Below are 24561 nucleotides of genomic sequence, written 5' to 3'. Positions count from 1 at the left end.
TTTTGTTTCATCTCGTCAGTTTTTGTTGTTTTTCCAGTAATTTTTCCATTCCACCTAAGTTGTTAAATTCATTAACATGAAGTTGATAGTCTTGTCCTTTTACTATCTGTGGGTTTTGTAGTGATAATTCCTTCTTTTTTCTTCATACTGGTAATTTATGTTTAAATCCATTGAGCTTGAAGTTTATCAATTGTGTTATCTTTCCCAAGGGCCAGCTTTGACTTGTATCTAAGAAATCACTGTTCACCCCTAGGTCAGGAAGATTTATTCCTGTTTCTTTCGAAGAGTTTTATACAGTTAGCTCTTACATTTAAGTATATGATCCATTTTGAGTTACTTTTATGTATGATATGAATAAGTCCAACTTAATATTTTTTGTTTGTAGATTAGAATTGTTAATATATCAGCTTTATAAAGCTGTTTGTATTAATTTCTTTTTTTTAATCTTTTTTTTATTTTTTTATTTTTATTTTTATTTATGATAGTCACACAGAGAGAGAGAGAGGCAGAGACATAGGCAGAGGGAGAAGCAGGCTCCATGCACCGGGAGCCCGACGTGGGACTCGATCCTGGGTCTCCAGGATCGCGCCCTGGGCCAAAGGCAGGCGCTAAACCGCTGCGCCACCCAGGGATCCCTATATTTCCTTTTTGTTGTGTATTTATATAGTGTACCACTTACGGATAATATTGTATTACAAAAAAAAAATTGTACTACATTTTAAATCTGTAGAAATCTTGCAATCGTAGAGATTCTTTGACATAACCTCTGTCTGCTCAGTTATGTTATTGCCATGTGTATTAGATCTATGTTACAGACCCCAGAAAACAATATTACAACTTTTGTTTTTAGTAATCATACGTATTTTTAAGAATTTAAGAACTAAAATTTTTATATTTTCTAGATATTTAACATTTGTGGTCCTCTTTTTTTGCTTCCTAAAGATTTGCATTCTCATTTAGTACCATTTCCCTTCATTTTGAAGAATTTCTGTTAGCCTTTGTTGTAGTCCATGCCTCCTGCTAATGAATTTTGTTTGCTGCCTTTTGTGTGAAAATACCTGTTTCAGCTTCATTTTTGAAGGCTATATTGGATGGATAGAAAATTCTGCGTTGAACTACAGTTTTTTTTTTTTTTTGAAGGTTTTATTCTCTTTTGACTTCCATAGTTTATTTATTTATTTATTTATTTTTTATGATAGTCACAGAGAGAGAGAGAGAGGCAGAGACACAGGCAGAGGGAGAAGCAGGCTCTATGCACCGGGAGCCCGACGTGGGATTTGATCCCGGGTCTCCAGGATCGCGCCCTGGGCCAAAGGCAGGCGCCAAACCGCTGCGCCACCCAGGGATCCCGACTTCCATAGTTTATGATGAGAAATCAGCCATTTATTTAGTAATTGTTCCCCTTTATTTGCTGTGCCGTTTTTCTCTTGGCTCCTTGATGACATTATCCTTTGCTTTTTAGCAAGTAGTTGGGGTTCTTTTTTCTTTTTTTAGTAGTTGGGGTTCTTGAGGCCCACTGAGCTTTTTTTTTTTTTTTTAAATATTTTTTTCTTTCTTTATTTATGATAGTCACAGAGAGAGAAAGAGAGAGAGAGAGAGAGAGAGGCAGAGACACAGGCAGAGAGAGAAGCAGGCTCCACGCACTGGGAGCCCGACGTGGGATTCGATCCCGGATCTCCAGGATCGCGCCCTGGGCCAAAGGCAGGCGCCAAACCGCTGCGCCACCCAGGGATCCCCCCACTGAGCTTTTTGAATTTATAAAGTTTTCTTTCTTCAAATCAAAATTTTATTCCGTTTTTCAAAACTTACATTTTGCTGTATTCTCATATTCCATATTCTCTTCCTTCTCACCCCTTTTCCTCCTCCTTTTTCAGACCATTTACATGTTAGATTTCTCAGAAGTTTGTTTTTTTATTAAGATTTTATTTATTTATTTAAGAGAGAGAGGAAACATACAAGTGCTGGGGAGGGGCAGAGGGCGAAGGAGAAGCAATCTCCCTGCTGAGCAGGGAGCCCTACATGGGGATTGATCCCAGGACCCTGGGATCATGGCCTGAACTGATGCTTAGCCATCTATCTGTCCACCCAGGCACCCTTTTTATTTTATTCTATTTAAATAATTGGATTTGGATTATTTGTTCTTTGGATGTTGAGTTTTATAAGTTCTTTAGAGATTTTGGATACTAGCTCTTTAAGTGATATGTCATTTGCAAATACCTTCTCCCATTCTGTAGGTTGTCTTTTGGTTTTGTGGACTGTTTCCTTTGCTGTGCAAATGCCTTTTTATCTTGATGAAGTCACAATAGTTCCATTTTTGCCTTTGTTTCCCTTGCTTTTGGAGACCTGTCTAATAAAAGTTGCTGCAGCCAGGGTCACAAAGGTTGTTGCCTATATTCTTTTCTAGGATTTTGGTGGTTCCTGTCTCACATTTTAGGTCTTTCATCCATTTTGAGTCTATTTTTGTTTTTGGTGTGAGGAAATGGTCCAGTTTCATTCTTCTGTATGTAGCTGTCCAATTTTCCCAACACCATTTCTTGAAGAGACTGTCTTTTTTCCATTGGATCTTCTTTCCTGCTTTATTGAAGATTAGTTGGCCATAGAATTGAGGGTCCATTTATGGGCCCTCTGGTCCAGTGAATCCATGTATCTGTTTTTGTGTCAGTACCATATTGTCTTGATGCTTACAACTTTGTAATAGAGCTTGAAGTCTGGAATTGTGATGCCACAACTTTTGGCTTTCTTTTATTTCCTTTTTTTTTTTTTTTTTTTTTTTAAAGATTTTATTTATTCATGAGAGACCGATAGATAGAGAGAGAGAGAGAGAGAGGGTCAGGCAGAGACATAGGCAGAGGGAGAAGCAGGCTCCATGCAGAGAGCCTGATGTGGGACTCGATCCCGGGACTGTGGGATCATGCCCTGAGCTGAAGGCAGATGGTCAACCGCTGAGCCACCCAGGTGTTCCTTTGGTTTTCTTTTTCAACATTCCTTTGGCTATTTGAGGCCTTTTCTGGTTCCATACAAATTTAAGGATTCTTTGTTCCAGCTCTTTGAAATAAATTGATGGCATTTTGATAGGGATTGCTTTGAATGTATAGATTGCTCTAAGTAACAGACATTTTAACAATATTTGTTCTTCTAATCTATGAGCATAGCACATTTTTCCATTTCTTTATGTCTTCCTCAATTTTTCATGGGTGTTCTCCTATAGTATTCTGAATACAGATCCTTTTCTGCTTTGGTTGGGATAATTGTTAGGTATCTTATGGTTTTGGGTGCAACTGTAAATGGGATTGACTCCTTAATTTCTCTCTCTCTCTCTCTCTTTTTTTTTTTTTAATTTTTATTTATTTATGATAGTCACAGAGAGAGAGAGAGAGAGAGAGAGAGAGAGGCAGAGACACAGGCAGAGGGAGAAGCAGGCTCCATGCACCGGGAGCCCGATGTGGGACTCGATCCTGGGTCTCCAGGATCACGCCCTGGGCCAAAGGCAGGCGCCAAACCGCTGCGCCACCCAGGGATCCCTCTCTCTCTCTTTTGTTTTAAGATTTTATTTATTTGAGAGACACATGGGTGACTCAGCGGTTGAGCGTCTGATTTTTGCTCAGGTTGTAATCCTGAGGTCCTGGGATTGAATTCTGTATCTGGCTCCCTGCAGGGAGCCTGCTGTCTGTCTCTGCCTCTCTTTCTGTATCTCTCATGAATAAATAAATCTTTTTTTAAGAAAATGATGTTATTTATTAGAGAGCATGAAAGATCACAGGCAGGGGTAGAGGGAGACACAGACTTGTCGCTAATCAGGGAGCCCAATGCAGCACTTGATCCTAGGACCTGAGCCAAAGGTGGACAGCTAATTGATTGAACCACCCAGGTGCCCTTGATTTTTCTTTCTTCTATCTCATTGTTAGTGTATAAAAATGCAACTGATTTCTATGCATTAATTTGATTTCCTGATATACTTTGCTGAATTTCTGTATGAGTTCTAGCAATTTGGGGGTGGATTCTTTTGGGTTTTCCATGTAGTTTATCATGTCATCTACAAAGAGTAAGACTTTGACTCCTTTGCCGAATCAGATGCCTTTTATTTCTTTTTGTTGTCTGATTGCTGAGGCTAGAACTAGCACTACATTGTGGACATCCCTCCATGTTCCTCACTTTAGAGGAAAAGCTCTCAGTTTTTCCCCATTGAAAATGATATTCCCTGTGGGCTTTTTGTCAATGGCTTTTAATGATATGGAGCAATGTTCCCTGTATCTCTCCACACTGAAGAATTTTAGTCAAGAAAGGATGCTGTCCTTTGTCAGGATATGGCTCTTGTCCTTTATTTTATTTTATTTTATTTTATTTTATTTTATATTTTATTTTATTTTATATTTTATTTTTTATTTTATTTTATTTTATTTTATTTTATTTTTTTATTTTATTTTATTTTATTTTATTTTATTTTATTATGTAGTGTATCATATTGTTTGATTTGCAGATGTTGAACCACCCTTGCAGCCCAGGAATAAATCCCACTTGATCGTGGTGAATAATCCTTTTAATGTACTGTTGGATTCCATTAGCTAGTATTTTGGTGAGAATATTTGCATTCATGTTCATCAGTGATATTGGTCTGTAATTCTCTTTTTTGGTGAGGTCTTTTTCTGCTTTTGGGATCAAGGTAATGCTGGCCTCATAGAAAGAGTTTGGAAGTTTTCCTTCCATTTCTATTTTGTGAAACAGCTTCATAAGAATAGGTATTAATTCTTCTTTAAATGTTTGGTAGAATTCCCCCTGGGAAGCCATCAAGTCCTAGACTCTTGGGGGAGATATTTATTTATTTAAAGAAATTTATGTATGTATGTATATATTTATTTATTTGACTTAGAAATTTATTTATTTTTTGGGTATATATTTTTTTTATTGGAGTTCGATTTGCCAACATATAGTATAACACCCAGTGCTTATCCCATCAAGTGCCCTGCTCAGTGCCTGTCACCCAGTCACCCTAACCGCCTGCCGACCTCCCCTTCTGCTACCCCTTGTTCGTTTTCCAGAGTTAGGCGTCTCTCATGTTCTGTCATCCTCTCTGATATTTCCCACTCATTTTCTCTCCTTTCCCCTTTATTCCCTTTCACTATTTTTTATATTCCCCAAATGAATGAGACCATATGATGTTTGTCTTTCTCCGATTGACTTACTTCACTCAGCAAAATACCCTCCAGTTCCATCCACGTCGAAGCAAATGGTGGATATTCCTTGTTTCTAATGGCTGAGTAATATTCCATTGTATACATAGACCACATCTTCATTCATCTTTCAGTGGACACTGAGGCTCCTTCCACAGTGTGGCTGTTGTGGACATTGCTGCTGTAAACATTGGCGTTCAGGTGTCTCGGTTTTTCACTGCACTGTATCTTTGGGTTGAATTCCCAGTAGTGCCATTGCTGGGTGGTAGTGAAGGTCTATTTTTAACTCTTTGAGGAACCTCCACACAGTTTTCCAGAGTGGCTGCACCAGTTCACATTCCCACCAACAGTGCAAGAGGGTTTCCCTTTCTCCACATCCTCTCCAACGTTGGTTGTTTCCTGTCATGTTAATTTTCCCCACTCTCACTGGTGTGAGGTGGTATCTCATTGTGGTTTTGATTTGCATTTCCCTGATGGCAAGTGATGTGGAGCATTTTCTCATGTGCTTGTTGGCCATGTGTATGTCTTCTTTAGTGAAATTTCTGTTCATGTCTTTTGCCCATTTCATGATTGGATTGTTTGTTTCTTTGGTGTTGAGTTTAATAAGTTCTTTATAGATCTTGGATATTAGCCCTTTATCTGATATGTCATTTGCAAATATCTTCTCCCATTCTGTAGGTTTTGGGGGAGATTTTTATTTTTATTTTTTGGGGGGGTAGATTTTTAATGACTGCTTCAATTTCCTTGCTGTTTATGGGTTTGTTCAGATTTTCTATTTCTTCTTCTTTTAGTTTTGGTGTATATACGTCTCTAGGAATGCATCCATTTCTTCCAGATTGCCTAATTTGTTGGCTCATAATATGTTCTTAGAATTGTTTGTATTTCTTTGGTGTTGGCTGTGATCTCTCCTCTTTCATTCATGATTTTATTTATTTGGGTCCTTTCTCTTTTTGATAAGTCTGATGAGGGGTTTATCAGTCTTATTACTTCTTTTTGTTTTGTTTTTTTTTATTTGGGTCCTTTATCTTTTTGATAAGTCTGATGAGGGGTTTATCAGTCTTATTACTTCTTTTTGTTTTGTTTTTCTTAGTCTTATTAATTCTTTCAAAGAACCAGCTCTTGGTTTCATTGATCTGTTATTCATTTGGTTTCTATATCATTGATTTCTGCTCAAATCTTAATCATTTCTCTTCTCTTGCTGGGCTTAGGCTTTGTTTGATATTCTTTCTCCAGCTCCTTTAGGTGTAAGGTTCAGTTGTATATTTGAGACCTTTCTTGTTTCTTGAGAAAGTTTTATATTGCTATATACTTCCCTCATAGGACCACCTTTGCTGCATCCCAAAGGTTTGGAACAGTTGTGTTTTCATTTTCATTTGTTTACATGAATTTTTAAATTTCTTCTTTAATTTTCCTGGCTGACCCATTCATTCTTTAGTAGGATGCTCTTTAGCATCTATGTATTTGAGTTCTTTCCAAATTTCCTGTTGTGATTGAGTTCCAGTTTCAAAGCATTGTGGTCTGAAAATATGCAGGAAATTATCCCAGTCTTCAGGTACTGATTTAGACCTGATTTGTGTCCCAGTATGTGATCTCATCTAGAGAATGTTCCATGTACAATCAAGAAGAATGTGTATTCTGTTGCTTTAGGATGGCATGCTCAGAATATATCTGTGAAGTCCATCTGGTCCAGTGTGTCATTCTGAAAATACTTGTTTCCTTACTGATATTCAGCTTAGACGATCTGTCCATTGCAGTGAGTAGGGTGTTCTCTAGTATTACTGTGTTGTTATCAATGGGTTTCTTTAATTTTGTTATTAACTGGCTTATAGAATTGACTGTTCCTGTGTTATGGGCATAAATATTTACAATTGTTAGATCTTCTTATTGTATAGACCCCTTGATTATGATATAGTGTGTTTCCTTATCTCATATTAATAGTCCTTGGTTTATTTTTTTTTTTTTATTTTTTATTTTTTTTAAATTTATGATAGTCGCACAGAGAGAGAGAGAGAGGCGGAGACACAGGCAGAGGGAGAAGCAGGCTCCATGCACCGGGAGCCCGATGTGGGATTCGATCCCGGGTCTCCAGGATCGCGCCCTGGGCCAAAGGCAGGCGCCAAACCGCTGCGCCACCCAGGGATCCCAGTCCTTGGTTTAAAACCTAATTTTGGGGCAGCCCCGATGGCTCAGCGGTTTGGAGCCACATTCAGCCCGGGATGTGATCCTGGAGACCCGGGATCAAGTCCCACGTCGGACTCCCTGTGTGGAGCCTGCTTCTCCCTCTTGTCTGTGTCTCTGCCTCTCTCTCTGTCATGATTAAATAAATAAAATCTTTAAAAAAATTTTAATTTTGTCATATATATTGCCATTCCAGCTTTCTTTTGATGTCCATTACCATGATAATTGGTTTTCTACCCCCTTACTTTAAATCTGGAGGTTTCTTTGGGTCGGAAATGAGTCTCTTGCAGGCAGCATATTGATGGGTCTTGCTTTTTCATCCAGTCTGATACCTTGTATCTTTTGATTGGGGCATTTAGCCCATTTGTGTTCAGAGTAACTACTGAAAGGTACAGATTTAGTGCCATTTTATGACCTGTAAAGTTACTGTTTCTACAGATTGTCTCTGTTTCTTTCAAGTCTTTGTTACTTTTTTCCTCTCTCTTTGCTTAAAGGATCCCTTTTAATATTTTTTCTAGTGTGGGTTTGGTGATCACAAATTCTCTTAGTTTCTGTTTGTCCTGGACCCTTTTTATCTTTCCTTATATTTTGAATGGCATCCTAGTTGGATAAAGTATTCTTGGCTACATATTTTTTTCACTTAACATCCTGAATGTATGATGCTAGCCCTCTCTGGCCTGCCAGGTGTCTGTTGATAGGACTGCTGCCAGTCTAATGTTTCTACCCTTTTAGGTTAAGGACCTCATGTCCTGAGCTGCTTTCAGGACTTTCTCTTTGTCTCTCAGATTTGCAAGTTTCACTATTATATATCAGGCTGTTGACCTCTTTTTATTGATTTTAAGAGAGTTTCTCTGTGCCTCCTTGTTGTATTAGTTTACTGTAGGATGTGGAGTCTCTGTGGTCCAAGGTCTCTCATACCAGATCCTTTCTTCCTGAGTTAGGTCATAGTTTTCTACCTAGAACTTAATCTTTTCTTTTCCTGTACTTTTTTTCTCTGAAGTCTTCATATATCTATTTTTGTCTTTAGTAAGGAGACATGGCATATAGTAATGTATCTCTACAAAAGTTTAAAATATAAAAGAAAGTATTTTGGAATAAAGAAATAAATTCATTATCTTACTATCTTCATCATCAGCCTGTTAATATGTATTGTGTATTTTAGAATTATTTCTATACATAAATCTTTGTAAATATACCATTATTTCTCATTGAAATATAGTCAGTCATACTTTTTATACAAATTTTTAAAAAGATTTTGCTTATTTGAGAATGAGAGTATGTGAGTGGGGGGGATGGGCATAGGAAGAGGGAAAAGCAGCTGCCTGCTGAGCAAGGAGTCCAATCTGCAGCTTGATCCTAGGACCCTGGGATCATGACCTGAGCTGAAGGCAGACACTTACTGACTGAGCCACCCAGGTGGCCCAACTTTTTAATACAATTTTTAAGAAGATTTTACTTTTATTTACTTTTGAGAGACAAAGAGTGTGTGTGTGTAGGAGCACAGGTGGAGAGAGGGGCCGAGAGAGAGAGTGAGAATCTCGAGCAGACTCTGTGCTGAACATGGAGCCCAATGCAGGGCTTGATCTCATGACTATGGGATCATGACTTGAGCAGAAACCAAGAGTCTGTCATTTAACTGACTGAGCCGCCTAGGCACCTGTATACAATTTTTATAATTATAAACAGCTATATAAAGTATCTTTGCATATATATTTTTTCATGTCTTGAAATTAAAGTACATAAGTGATACACACAAAAAATAAGGTACATAAATGATATAAAAATGAAATAGTACTTAATAAGTGCTATTTCTTTTTTTTTTTTTTAAGATTTTTATTTATTCATGAGAGACACACACAGAGACAGGCAGAGACACAGGCAGAGGAAGAAGCAGGCTCCATGCAGGGAGCCTGATGTGGGACTCGATCCCAGGTGTCCAGGATCATGCCCTGGGCTGAAGGCAGGCTCTAAACCGCTGAGCCACCCAGGGATCCCCTAATAAGTGCTATTTCTATCATATTTCCTTTGGCTCTCTAGAAATGAAGTAATTGAATTAGTATTTTTCTTGAATCATGTTGCTAAATTGCTTTCTTTTTTTTTTTTTTTTTTAATTTTTATTTATTTATGATAGTCACACAGAGAGAAAGAGAGGTAGAGACACAGGCAGAGGGAGAAGCAGGCTCCATGCACCAGGAGCCCGATGTGGGATTCGATCCCGGGTCTCCAGGATCGCGCCCTGGGCCAAAGGCAGGCGCCAAACCGCTGCGCCACCCAGGGATCCCGCTAAATTGCTTTCCAAAAGAATTGGATTATAGTGCCATCAACAATATTTAAAAATTAAAATTCACTGCACTTAGATTGTTAGGAATTAACTTTTAGGAAAAAGTTTACTAGGGCTGGTAAAAGGGATGGTTTAGTCAAGAAAGCATGTGACATTTGGTCTTGAGTTTGTGAGTTCAAGCCACATAGTGGGTATAGAGATTACTTAAAAAAAAAAAAAAACCAGACAAGCTCAAGAGTTCGAGAGTTGCATACTCTACTGACTGAGCCAGCCTGGTACTCCTCTAATTTTTTAAAAAAGATTATTTGAGAAAGCGTATGGAGGAGCAGAGAAATAGGGACAAGCAGGCTCTATACTACTCATGGAGCCCACTGTGGAGCTTGATCCCAGGACCCCGAGATCATGACCTGAGCTGAAACCAAGAGTTGCATGCCTTCTGATTGAGCCACCCAGGTGCCCATAGATTCTTAATTCCTTACATTTGATTAATTACTGTTTTTAGTTCTTATATTTAAATTGTTTTTCATGCGGTGCCTGGTTGACTGAGTTGATTAAATGTCCAGCTCTTGATTTTGCTCAGTTCATGACCTCGGGGTTGTGAGGTCAAGCCCTGAGTTGGGCTCTGTGCTCAGTGGGGAGTCCACTTGAAATTCTCTCTTGTCTTCCTCTGCCCCTCCCCCAGCCCACTTGTGTTCTTCTATCTAATAAATAAAATCTTAAAAAAAGAAAAATAATAGTTTTTAAAAACATTTTGAATTTGCATTATTGATCAGTAATGTTTAAGGGTTTAATCTAAATTTTTTCTTCTCCAGTTGCTAAACAATTATTCTTATACCCAGTCATCCCAAAGAGTAATTATCTCTGGTTCTGTGTAGTCTTTAAATTATTAAATTTAGGGATCCCTGGGTGGCGCAGCAGTGTAGTGCCTGCCTTTGGCCCAGGGCGCGATCCTGGAGACCCGGGATCGAATCCCACGTCGGGCTCCCGGTCCATGGAGCCTGCTTCTCCCTCTGCCTATGTCTCTGCCTCTCTCTCTCTCTGTGTGACTATCATAAATAAATAAAAATTAAAAAAAATAAATTATTAAATTTAGTTCTTCTAAAAGAAATTTTTTCTTTTTGACAAGATATAAATCACTCAACTGAGATCCCTGGGTGGCGCAGCGGTTTAGCGCCTGCCTTTGGCCCAGGGCGCGATCCTGGAGACCCGGGATCGAATCCCACATCGGGTTCCCTGCATGGAGCCTTCTTCTCCCTCTGCCTATGTCTCTGCCTCTCTCTCTCTCTCTCTGTGTGACTATCATAAATAAATAAAAATTAAAAAAAAAATCACTCAATTAATAGTGTTTCTTTCTGTAAGAGAGGTTGCTGTATTGTTTAGAACCAAATTATTGCCTGCCTTTCATAAGTGTGCTTGTATTTTTGCTTCTTCTATCCATTTGTCATATATTTTTTGAGTTACCATGTCAGGAGATGGATAGATGCTAGGGCTACAGCCATGAAATGGAGTATATATATACACCCTAGCAGAGAAAATAAACATAATTGCATAGTTAGTTGTGATTGCAATGTATGACAAGAAGTAAGTATAAGTAATTTATAATATGGTACCTTATCTACTGTAGGGAATCAGAGAAACCTTTGAGGAAGTGACTTTAAGCAAGAACTCGTGGGGTGAATAGAAGTTATCCAGCTGTGAAAGAGGGTTGGGATATAGGATAGGTGTTACAGGTAGAAAGTAAAAGTAACACATTTAGAGTCTATGAAGCAAGAAATGAATTTAGGAGTATTTATAGAATTGAAAGAAGAGGGGCACCTGGATGGCTCAGTCAGTAGAGCATGCAAGTCTTGATTGTGAGTTTGAGCCCCGTGTTGGGTGTAGAGTTTACTTTAAAAACAAAAAAACAGAAGTGAAAATGAAAAGACAGTATCGCCTAGGTGTGAGATATTGAAAAGAGAAAGTTGTGAAGCTAAGTAGGGGCTAGATCATGTAGTAAAACTATTAAAATGTTTATTCAGTGGTGCAGTAACATACTTGTACCTGCATTTTTGAAGTTTGCTCTAGATTGGTGGTATATAGGCAAGAGTAAGCATGGGACAGTATTGAGTTGCGGTCCCTGAAGTGGTCCTGATGAAAGTTGATGTTGGCTTGCAGTTGGCTAATAGTAGTATAGATGGAGATAGGTAGACAAATCTCACCAGTTCTTAGGAGGAGGAATGGGCAAAATATGCTGTTTGATTAAATATGAGTTAGAGCGTAGGGTGAAACTGTCAAAAGATGATGTCTAGGTGTTTTGTATGGGAAATATGTGGTTGAGAGTACCATTATGAACATAGGGGAAGGAGCTTCTGGCTTGCTCAGTCAGAGCATGTGACTCTTGATTGTGGGGTCATGAGTTCAACAAGCCTCTGGTTTGTTGCTGAGATTACTAAAAAAAAAATTAATAAACTTTAAAAAAGATAGGGATTACTGAACAAAGCAAGTATTACATAGATTTGGACAGTCTGGAAAGTGCCATTGCAATTGTAGGAAGTTTTATATATGGATCTAAGGACAGATCTGAATAGGAGGTAAAATTTGAGAGTCACTGGCATACTTTTAATCTAGTTTTTTTTTTTTTTTTTAAATTTATTTATGATAGTCACACACACAGAGAGAGAGAGAGGCAGAGACATAGGCAGAGGGAGATGCAAGGCTCCATGTACCGGGAATCCGACGTGGGATTTGATCCCGGGTCTCCAGGATTGCGCCCTGGGCCAAAGGCAGGCACTAAACCACTGCGCCACCCAGGGATCCCTTAATTTAGTTGTTAACAGATGAGTGGAAAATAAATATTGCTTAGTGTTTAACATGAAATGAGAAGGCATCTTAAGCTGGAGTCCTGAGAACTACCTTATTTAAAGGTTACATAAGGTTATCAGAAAGGTGTTGCCAAAGAGGTTAGAGGAAAATCAGGTACAGGATCTAATAGCTTACATTTTATTATTTTTTCACTATTTTATCTTAATTTCCATCTCCTATTTTCTTTTGTAACTTGTTTATATTACCATATTATAAGTTTCAAAATCTCTTTGGAGAGCAGCAAGGTAGGGTACAAATAATAAATACTCAAATATGAGCTCCAGGAATATATTCTTCATAGTAAGACAATGTCATTGAAACTTACTCTGTTTATTATTTTTATAATATCTTTCTCTCATCAGTAGTGAAAAGAAATGATTATACTATCTCTACCTAGGTTTATTTCTGGTTTTAATTTCTAGGGGTGGTAGGGATAGTGATGCATAACAACTACTTAGTATCATTGTTTGTGATAAGAGTAACTAGAATAATTAGAGCAGTTCCTTCCTTCTAGAAAGCATGTTCGCATATATGAAATCATGTTTTCTCATTTAAGTCAAAATTCTGAATTTTTGAGTTTGGCTCTTTATTTTAGGAGAAACCAGACCTAACTGACTATAATAATACTAGCTGATCCTAGACAGAAAGTGAAGGAATAGGAGGCACCTGGGTGGCTCAGTGGTTGAGCATCTGCCTTTGGATCCTGGAGTCCCGGGATTGAGTCCCACATCGGGGTCCCTGCATGGAGCCTGCTTCTCCCTCTGCCTACGTGTCTCTCTCTCTCTCTCTCTCTCTCTCTCTCTCTCATGAATAAATAAAAAATAAAATCTTAAAAAAAAAAAAGAAAGTGAAGGAATAGAGGCAAATGTTAAAAACTGTGCCCTGGACTCTTTTTGTTATTGTTACGGTTAACAAAAGTCATGGCAGGTATGTGGAAGTTAAGTAATATTCTCTTTTTAAAGTTATCTGATGAGGTGCCTGGCTGTCTGAAGTTGGTAGAGCATGTGACTCTCTCATTATTTTTTTTTAAGATTTATTTTGGTGAGAAGCAGAGGGAGAGTTTCCCAAGCAGACTCCATGATGGCTAAGCTTGGAGCCCATTGTGGGGCTTGATCTCACAGCCCTGAGGTCATGACTAGAACCAAAACCAAGACTCAGACACTTTACCAGCTGCACCACCTAGGCGCCCCTTGAGCATGTGACTCTTGATCTTAGGGTCATGAGTTCAAGACCCATGTTGAGGAAGAAGAGTTACTTAAAAAAACCACACATGCACACACATACATATGAAATAAAGTTGGTAGTTGGTGTTTTGAGGAAGATCACATGTCGAGAATGATTTTGTGAGGAATGTTATGAGATACTTTTGGTGGCAGCTAGTACAAATGCTGCTCCCACATTAAAAAAAATTTTTTTATTACTCATTTGAGACACTCCAGGAGGAGTGGCAGAGGCAGATGGAGAAGCAGACTCCTTGCTGAGCAGGGAGCCCAACGTGGGGCTGGATCTCAGGACCCCAGGATCATGGCCTGACGCTTAACTGACTGAGCCACCCAGGTGCCCCTGCTCCCACATTTTTAATAGTTTTGAGGATTTGGGGAAGTTGTTATACTTTGGTAATTTGAAATATCTCTTTGATTTCTCCTCTTCTTTTTTATTTTTTTAAATAGAGATGTGAACTGTGTCCTCATAAGGATGGAGCTTTAAAAAGAACAGATAATGGGGGTAAGTACAGAGAATTAAAAAAGTTTTTTTTATTGAAAACTGGAGTGGGGGAGTATTTAAAAATATCTGGTTCATATTATAATATCAAATAAAATTTATCATTCATATTTTTAATAGTAATGTAATTTATGAATCTTTTTTGCTACCTTAGGGACAAACTTTTTTTTTTTTTTGGGAGAGAGAGTGTGGGTGAGGGAGGGGCAGCGGGAGAGGGAGAGGAGAGAGGAGAGAGAGAGAGAGAGAGAGAGAGAAAGAAAGGGCTCAATGCCTACACAGAGCCCAAATCCGGGCTTGATCTCATGATCCTGAGATCATGACCTGAGATGAAATCAAGAGTCAGACTCTTAATTGAGTGAGCCACCCAGGTGCCCCAAGCATTGTTTTTATAATATAGAGTGGGCACATACTTCTAATTAAAATCTTGATTTTTTAAAATGGGTTATAATTTTCTTATATTAGAAATTATTTTGGGAAAAGTTAGCTTCTTTTTTGTTGTTAGAGCTACACTCTGATGTTTTAGAGTCTTTTTTCCCCTCTCTTTTGTGTATTGCTGGACAGATGATATTTCTAGTAAATGTTAATTTTAACACCCTGAGGATTTTTGTTGCTTGAATATAGAGAAATGCTGACTTCTGTCTTTAAATTTTGCTGTGCTTTCCTGAGGACCCTTGTGAATTTCTCATTTGCATCTCCATTTTTAGTTGTCCCCTGAGAAATCCATGTTTCTTTATAGCTCAGTACCATTCTATTTTTTAAAAAATACTTTATTTATTCATGAGAGAGACAGAGAGAGAGGTAGAGACACAGGTAGAGGGAGAAGCAGGCTCTCCACGGGGAGGCTGATGCGGAACTTGATCCTAGGACCTTGGGATCACGCCCTGAGCTGAAGGCAGATGCTCAACCACTGAGGCACCGAGGCGTTCCTCCCCTTTTAAAAATTTTTATTTATTTATTCAGCTCAGTACCATTCTTAAATATGTAGACATGAATTTATTAAACTGTGGCATACTGTGAAAATTGATGAAGAAACTCATAAAAGTAGAGATTGTAACTCCTATTAGTACTCTTCCATTTTGAGCAGCTACCTCTAAAGCATTTTTGGCATAGAATAGAGGAATGACATGGGTAAATAAAAGGAAAAAATAAAATGTTTTAGTGTAGCTCTACATAGATGTATTTATATACAAATTTAATATTTAGACTGTTATACAGCCACATTTTACAGAATTTTTAAAATATTAGAAACCCTTGCTCCTTTTCCTGTTCACCATCTGTCTAGTTTCTCAACAACTTTCCTGCTGTTGGTATACTTCTCTTATTACTTATTTGCATCTCCTTCTAGGGTTTTTTCTTTATATACAAATAAATATGAATAAAGAAATATTTTCTCCCTAATTTTTATACAGATGGATGAATATTTTACATACTCTTTGCATCTTAATTTTTTCACTTAATAGTTTATTACTAGTATAAAGCTTTCTTTTTTATATAATCAGTCACCTGTTGATAGACTTTCTGATATTCTGCTTTTATGACTAGTCCTTGTATACATGTCATGTGTGCCTCTGTAGGATTATTAATTCCCAGGGGTGGAACTATTGGGTCAACGGGATTTTGTAGTTAATTTGATAGATATTCCCAAATTATTTTCCCTTGTGGTTGTACTTATTTATGTTTCCAGCAGCCTTGAATGAATAACTTATTCTCTGTATTCTTTGATAATCCAGTAGGTGAAAATTGGTATCTTAGAGCGGTTATTTTGCATTTTTTTTTAAAGATTGTATTTATTCATGACAGACACACACACACACACAGAGAAGCAGAGACACAGGCAGAGGGAGAAGCAGGCTCCATGTAGGGAGCCTGATGTGGGACTTGATCCTGGGTCTCCAGGATCACACCCTGGGATGAAGGCGGCACTAAACCGCTGGGCCACCAAGGCTGCCCCTGCATTTCTTTTATGAGTGAAGCTGAGCATCTTACACTTTTATTTTACAATTTTTATTTTTAAAGATTTATTTGTGAGAGAGTACAAGCAGGGGGAGCAGCAAAGGGTGAAGGAGAAATAGACTGCCCACTGAGCAGGGAGCCTGATTCAGGGCTCCATCCTAGGACCCTGAGATCATGACCTGAGCCAAAGGTAGCCGCTTAACTGACTGAGCCACTTAGGGGCCCCCCATCTTGTGTGTGTGTGTGTGTGTGTGTGTGTGTGTGTGTGTGTGTTTATTTTTTTTTTTAATTTTATTTATTCATGAGAGACACAGAGAGAGGCAGAGACATAGGCAAAGGATGAGTAAAGCTCCTTGCAGGAAGCCTGATGTGGGACTCAATCCCAGGACCCTGGGATCACGACTTGAGCCAAAGTCAGATGCTCAACCTCTGAGTCACCCAGGTGCCCCACCATCTTATATTTTTTAAAAGCAATTCGTATTTTTCTTTCTTTGGATTTTTTATTAATTCATTAGAGACACAGAGAAAGAGAGGCTGAGATATAGAGGAAGAAGGGAGCCTGATGTGGGACTCGATCCCAGGACTTCAGGATCACGTTCTGAGCAGACGCTTAACTGCTGAGCCACCCAGGCGTTCCAAGCAATTTGTATTTTTCTTTCTGGTTTGTTAATATGTTTTTTCTCTTTGGTTGTTGATCTTTTTTTTTTTTTTTTTTTAAGATTTTATTTATTTATTCATGAGAGACAGAGAGAGAAGCAGAGACCTAGGCAGAGGGAGAAGCAGGCTCCATGCAGGAAGCCGGATGTGGGACTCGATCCCTGGACTTCAGGATCAGCCAAAGGCAGGCACTCAAACACCAAGCCACCCAGACATTCCTGATCATTTTCTTTTTGATTGTTGAAGCTTTCATAGGAGCTTCTTTATTCATTAGGCTTTTGTGATTGAGTTGGGTTAGTATTTTTGTCCAGTTGTTCAGTCTTCGCTTATGGGGCTTTGTACCATGCAGAAGTTTGATTTTTAAGTGAATTTATTAATCTTATCTTTCATGGGTTCTGTATTATGAACCATAGTTAGAAAGGCCTTCCTTACTCCAACATTAATAAAAAGATTCTTTCACAATGTCCTCTAGTTTTTTTGTGGTTTCTTTTTTTTTTTTTACAGTTTAATCTTTCATACATTTGGAATGTATCCATGTAAGACAATATGGGGTATGGATCCATCTTTATTTTTTTGTAGTTGCTAAAAATGCTACCATTTGTCCCATCATCATCTGTTGAGCAGTTCATCTTTTCTTCAATGATCTGAAACACCATCTTTATTAGAGTCTTAAGTTTGATGTATATTTAAAACATTCTGACTAAATTGTGTTCCAAAATAGATTTACAAATCTATTTGTAGATAGATTTGAATTCATTTTCCTATTGAAATACTAATTATATTTCTTGAGTAGTTAACAAAACCCCACAATGTACCTGGTGGTACAATATTGATGATAAATTTTTTTTATAATACTTAATTTTTAATACCTAATACTCCCTTTTCATGCTGGAAAATACGTTAGAAGTTTTGGTAGTCAGGATGAGGAATTTCTCAATGCAGCTTTTAATTTTCTCAATCTCATCTGCTGTACATAGTTCTCAGTTGTTAAAGGTAAGTAAAACTTAACAAGTTTAATATAGATTGGTGTATGAGAAGTGGGGTTGGGGTATTACAGGCAGAAGGAGAAGCAAACGATAAAAGACACAAGTATATTGAAGAATTGAAAATGGGAGTTAGACTGTAAGGTTTGAATGGCAGGCCCTCTGAGAGGTGAAACTGATGATAAAGGTAAAGTTGTCATTCCTTCTCCTCTCCCCTGCTCATCTCCTTCCATTCCCTTCCTTCTCCCTCTTCCCTCTTCCCTTTTCTGTACTGAGGACTTGATCCTGTTAATTTGGGGAGCCACTGAAGCTGAGGAATAGCATGAAATTTCTATTTTAGAAAGGTAACTCTGACAGCAATGTGGTGAATGGATTGAAAGAATATGATTGCCAGCTATAAAAAAGAATAGTAGAGCTGGATCATAAGTGCATTTAACATACTTGAAATCAGCTATATAGCCTGGGCAGTGGGGGGAGATACAGAAAAAGAAATAAATTGCAGAGATAATTCAGTTTGCCATTTTACTCAGTCAGCATACATTCTAGGCAAACCTATATGGAAATCTCTGTGAATGATTGTAAGGCTTTCGCAGCCATCATTGACAAAGATATGAAATATATTAGTGAGGGGTCAAGCAAGAGATGGTGATGTCAGTTACATTCTATGGTTTTTTAAAACTAAAAAAAAAATTATATTCCAGTAGAGTTAACATATACTGTTATATTAGTTTCAGGTGCACAGTATAGTTATTCAACAATTCTATATATTACTCAGTGCTCATCAAGATAAGTGTTACTCTTCATCCCCTTCAACTATTTCACACACCCTTATCTCCCCTCTGGTAACCATCAGTTTGTTCTCTATAGTTAAGAGTCTGTTTTTTTGGTTTGTCTCTTTTTTCTTTGTTTGTTTTTTCTTATATTCCAATTATGAGTGAAATAATATGGTATTTGTCTTTCTGACTGACTTATTTCACTTAACATTACAACAACTCTAGATCCATCCATACTCTTGTAAATGGCAAGCTTTCATTCCTTTTAATGGCTGAATAATATTCATTCCTCTGTGTGTGTGTGTGTGTGTGTGTGTGTGTGTGTGTGTGTGAGACTGTGTGTGTATATATGTATTACATCTTTTTTTTTTTTTTTTTTTTTAGGTTTACTTATTTTAAGTAATCTCTACACCTAACATGGGGCTCAAACTCATGGCCTCAAGATCAAGAGTTGCATGCTTTTCTGACTGAGCAAGCCAGGTGCTTCCATGTCTTTATCCATTCACCTATCGGTGGACACTTGGGCAGCTTCCCTAAGTTGGCTTTTGTAAATAATCCTGCAATAATATAGAGGTGCATATATCTTTTCAAATTAGTATTTTTTGTACCAGTAGTGTGATTACTGGATCATATGGCAGTTATGTTTCTGATTTTTTTTTTTTTAATGTAGCCTCTATACTGTTTTCCACAGTTGCTACACCAGTTTGCATATTCACCAAGAGTGCACAGGGGTTCCCTTTTTCTCAACATCCTCACCAACACTTGCTGTTTCTTCTGTTTTTGATTTTAGCCGTTCTTACAGGTGTGAGGTGATATGTCATGTGGTTTTGATTTGTATTGCCCTGATGAGTGATGTTGATCATCTTTTCACGTATCCGTTGGCCGTTTCATGTACGTCTTCTTTGGAAGAATGTCCATGTCTTCCCATTTTTAAAATAAGATTTTATTTATTCATGAGAGACACAGAGAGGCAGAGACACAGGCAGAGGGAGAAGCACGCTCCCCATGGGGAGCCCGATGTGGGACTGGATCCCAGACCCTGGGATCACGCCCTGAGCCCAAGGCAGACGCTCAACCGCTGAGCCACACGGCCATCCCTGTCTTCCCACTTTTAATTGGATTATTTGTTACTTACATTTTTGAAGAAATTTCAGAATGAATTGAGGCTCATTGATAACAATCTGACAAGAAAATAACTTACAAAATCTCACAGGGTTATATATTAAAAATTGGAATTTTAAAAAATGATTTATTTATTCATGAAAGAAACAGAGAGGTAGTTACACAGGCCATGGGAGAAGCAGGCTCCCTGCAAGGAGCCCGATGTGGGACTTGATCCTGGACCCTGGAATCACACCCTGGGATGAAGGCAGATGCTTAACTGTTGAGCCACCCAGATGTGGGACAGTTTTTTTTTTTTTTTTAAGATTTTATTTAGTTATTTGAGATAGAGAGGGAGATATGATATGAGAGGGAGACGAGAAGCAGGCTTTCGACTGAGCAGGGAGCCTGATGTGAGGCTTGATCCCAAGATTCTGGAATCATAACCTGAGTTGAAGGCAGACACTTAACTGATTGAGCCACCCAGGTGCCCCAAGGACAGTTTTGATTATGCTTGTTTTTGCTTTAGAATCTAAACCCACAAAGATGAGGCTCTGCATTATTGCAGTAAGTCTAAGCGGCAGATTGATGAGGGACTGGTTGAAGACAGCAGTAGTAGGAGTGTAAACATGAGGGAATGGATATCAGAGATATTAAATGGTAAAATTTTGCAGGTATATTTTTAAAAATGTACCTATTTCACTATGGGAAATTTTGAGTATACATAAAAGTAGAGAGAATCCCCAGGTACCTAGCTTTAATAGTGATCAAGTCATGGCTAGACTTGTTTCATTTAAACTTTTCCTTATGCCATTTTGATTATTTTGAGTTTTGTGAGCATAACTAACATACGTGGATATTTAACAAATACACAACATATTATCACATATAAAAAAAAGGTCAAAGATTTTTTAAAGCCATCAACTATTCAGTTACTCAGATTTTCCTGATTGTCTCCCTAAATGTTTTCTTTTTATATTTGAATGAATCAGTGTCCAAATAAGATCCATAAGCTGGATCCATGAAGTGCATACAGTGTAATTGCTTGATATGTCTCTTAGGTCTCTTTGTAACCCCTCCAAACCATTTCCTTGTCACTTTACTTATGGAGGAAATTGGGACATTTGCACTGTATAGTTTCCCACAATAGAGATTTTATTGATTGTATCTCATATGGGGTGTGAGTGTGTGAGCATGTTACTTTGTCTTATATATTTTCTGTATGTAGGTAGTTAGATGTATTCAGAAGCTCGATTATAGTCAGTTTATTGTGGGGGCAGTTAAAAAGACTTCATGGTGTTGTATGCTTCATTCATGAGGCATATGATATTTGGTTGTTTCCTTTTTTTGTGATATTAGCAGCTGATGACCAATATCTAGACCATTATTTTATTAAATAGAAAGTGAATAAAATTGTGATATTCTGTCATATATTGTCATATACAGACAATCGATCATTTCTCAACTACTTATTACCCTGAAGTGCAGTTTGTGAAGGAAGGACAGTATACCATATTCTTCTTTCTTAAAATTGAGATAAAATTTGTATAGCATAACATTGACCAGCTTAAGATATATAGTTCAGTGACATTTACTACTTTCACAACGTTGTGCAATTATCACCTCTGTCAATTTCCAAAACATTTTTACCACCCTAAAATAAAGTATGCTTTCATAAGCAGAAACTATACATTCTACCATCTATCCTTTCTCCCCCAGCCCTTGGCAATCACCAAGCTTCTTTTTGTCTCTGTGGATTTACTTCTGTATATTTTATGTAACTATAATAATCATACAGTATGACTGTTGAAGTTTGGCTTCTTTCTCAGGATAATGTTTTTCAGGTTCATCAGTGTTGTAGCCTGTATTAGTACTTCAGTCCTCTTTATGGTTGAATAATTCTCCGTGTGTGTGTGTGTGTGTGTGTGTGTGAGTATGAGAGTATCTGTGAGCACGAAAGGGGGGTGGAGATTGATTACATTGTGTTGGTCCTTTCATTTGTTGGATATTTGTATTTCTGCCTTTTGATTGTTGTGAATAGGGCTGCTGTGAACATGGTTGTACAAATGTGTTTTATTCTCTCTTTTCAGTTTTGTGGGGAGTATATACTAGGAGTGGCATGATGGGTCATTTAGTGATTCTGGGTTTAACTTTGTGAGGAACCACCAAACTTTTTCATAGTGCCTGCACCAGTTTTACATTCTTACAAGCAGTGTGTGAGAGATCTAATTCCTTTTCATTCTCACCAACACTATTTTCTGAAATTTTAAGTTATAGCCATCCTATTGAGTATGAAGTAGTACCTCACTGTGGTTTTGATTTATTTCCCTAAAGATAATGATATATCGAGCATTTTTACATGAACCTATTGGTTATTTGTGAATCTTCTTTGGAGAGAAATCTATTCATATTCTTTGTCTTTTTTTGTAATTGGGTTGTTTGTCTTTTTGTTGTTGACCTATAAGGATTCTTTATATTTTCTAGACTGATACATGATTTGCACAGCTTTTCTCTCTCTGTGTACATTGTCTTCTCATTTCTTGATAATGTCCTTTGGTTCACAGTAATTTTTAATTTGATGAGGATCCGTTTATTTAATTTTTCTTTGTTGCTCATGCTTTTGATATCTAAGAATCCATTGCTAATCAAAGTCATTAAGATTTATATCTATGTTTCATTCTGACTTTATTTTTTAAGGACTTTTTAAGTTGTTAACCCATTTTGAGTTAAATTTAGTATATGATATGAGTTAAGGTCCAACCTCTCTCTCTCTCTTTCTCTCTCTCCTGGTTTTTTTTTTTTGCATGTGGAAATCCAGATGTCCCACCACCATTTGTTGAAGAGACTATTCTTTCCCTATTGAATGGTCTTGGTGCCTTGTTGAAAATCAGTTGGCCGTAGATACATGGGTTTATTTTTGGACTCTGTTGTATTCCATTGATCTTTATGTCTATTGTAAAGTGCCATCATAAACTGTTTTGAAGACTACAGCTTTGGTAGTAAATTTTGTAATTGGGAATGTGAGTGTCTCATTTTTCTTTTTCTTTTTCAGTATTGCTTTGACTCTTTGGATTCTAGTTGGTATGATTTCAAGGATTGCAAAAAAGACGTGTGGAATTTTGATAAGGGATTACGTTGAATCTGTATATTGCTTTGGGTAGTATTGTTAACAGTGTAAACTCTTATTATATGAATGTGGGGCTGTCTTTCCATTTATTTATGTCTTTAATTTCTTTCATCATCCCTGTTCTATAGTTTTCAGGGTAGAAATCTTTCACCTCCTTGTTTAATTTCTTTTAGGTGTTTTATTATTATTATTATTTTTTTTATTGTAAAGATTTTATTTATTTATTCATGAGAGACACAGAGAGAGAGACAGAGACAAAGGCAGAGGGAGAAGCAGGCCCAATGCAGGGAGCCCGATGTGGGACTCCATCCCAGGTCCCCAGGATCCCCTGGGCTGAAGGCGGCGCTAAACCGCTGAGCCACCCAGGCGTCCCATAGATGTTTTATTCTTTTAGATACAAAATGATTTTTTCCCTTAATTTTCTGTTTGGATTAGTCATTGATAATACGTAGAAATAAAACAGAATTCCACGTGTGGCTTTTATACCATAGTTTTGCTGAATTTCTTCTAATTCTTTTTGCATGTTCTTTAGGGCTTTCTATATGTAAAATGGTGTGAATAAAGATAGTTTTACTTCATCTTTTCCAATTTGGATGCCTTTCACTTATTTTTTTTCATTAATTGCTGTAGCTAGCATTTCTAGTACAATATTGAACAGAAGTGGAAATATATAGTGGGTATCCATGTCTTCTTCCTGATATTAGGGGGAAAATTATCAGTCTTTTATCACTGAGTTAGTTTTTTCCAGCAGGTTTTTCATAAATATCCCAATCGTATTGAGGAAGCTCCATTTTATTTCTGCTTTGTTGAATTTATATCTTGTGAAAGGTGTTAAATTCTGTCAAATCCTTTTTTTTTTTTTTTGGTATCTTTTTTGCATGGTGATGTGGTTTTTGTTTTATTAAAGGTATAGTATAATTGGCTGGTTTTCTTATGTTGAATCCCCTTTGTATTTCTATCATAAATCCCTTTTGATCAAAGTATACAATTTTTTAATTACTTTTGTACCCCAAAGAATTTGTTTATTTAGAACCTCAGAATATGACCATATTTGAAATAAGGCTTTTTTTTTTTTTTTTAAGATTTTATTCATGAGAGACACACAGAGAGAGGCAGAGACATAGGCAGAGGGAGAAGCAGGCTCCCTGTGGAGACCCTGATGCAGGACTCCATCCCTGGACTGTGCCATCACGCCCTCAGCCTAAGGCAGACGCTCAACCATTGAGCCACCCAGTTGTCCCTAATAGGGTCTTTACAGATATTTAGAACCAAGGTAAAAATCTTGGATGGGATCATCCTGGCCCCATATGGACACTCAATCCAATAACAAATGCCCTTGTAAAAGATCATTGGAGAATGCACCAAGAGACACAGGAGATAGTCATGTGAAAGGACTAAGGTGGAGATTGAATATGTAGCTGTGAGCTGAGAAATGCTAAGAATTGCTGGAGCCACCAGAAGTTAGGATAGAAGCATGCTGATTTTGGACTTCTGGTCTCCAGAACTGTGGAAGAATGTATTTTTTTCTAAAGCTATTAAATTTGTTTTAATTTATAGCTGTTTTTTTTTTTTTAATTTTTATTTATTTACTTATGATAGTCACAGAGAGAGAGAGAGGCAGAGACACAGGCAGAGGGAGAAGCAGGCTCCATGCACCGGGAGCCCGATATGGGATTCGATCCCGGGTCTCCAGGATCGCGCCCTGGGCCAAAGGCAGGCGCCAAACCGCTGCGCCACCCAGGGATCCCCTATAGCTGTTTTAAGATACAAATACACT

General features: G+C 37.7%; 1 protein-coding gene across 19 annotated transcripts in view; it reads left to right on the top strand.

Annotated features, from left to right (window-relative positions):
* MLLT10 (MLLT10 histone lysine methyltransferase DOT1L cofactor) overlaps positions 1 to 24561 on the top strand; it is a 248150-nt gene that overhangs the window by 45480 nt on the left and 178109 nt on the right. For all 19 annotated transcript variants that reach the window (XR_013379311.1, XM_077896853.1, XM_077896851.1 and 16 more), the window contains one exon: positions 14139 to 14193. Coding sequence is in view for 16 of the 19 variants with exons in the window: in XM_077896853.1 (XP_077752979.1) it covers positions 14139 to 14193 (55 nt within the window). In the remaining 3 variants the exon portion in view is untranslated. The remainder of the gene's footprint in view (positions 1 to 14138; positions 14194 to 24561) is intronic.

The sequence above is a fragment of the Canis aureus genome, chromosome 5 (genome assembly GCF_053574225.1).
Source record: "Canis aureus isolate CA01 chromosome 5, VMU_Caureus_v.1.0, whole genome shotgun sequence".
Classification (NCBI taxonomy): domain Eukaryota; kingdom Metazoa; phylum Chordata; class Mammalia; order Carnivora; family Canidae; genus Canis; species Canis aureus.
Note: the sequence above shows the minus strand (reverse complement) of the source record. Positions and strands in the feature narration are given on the sequence as shown.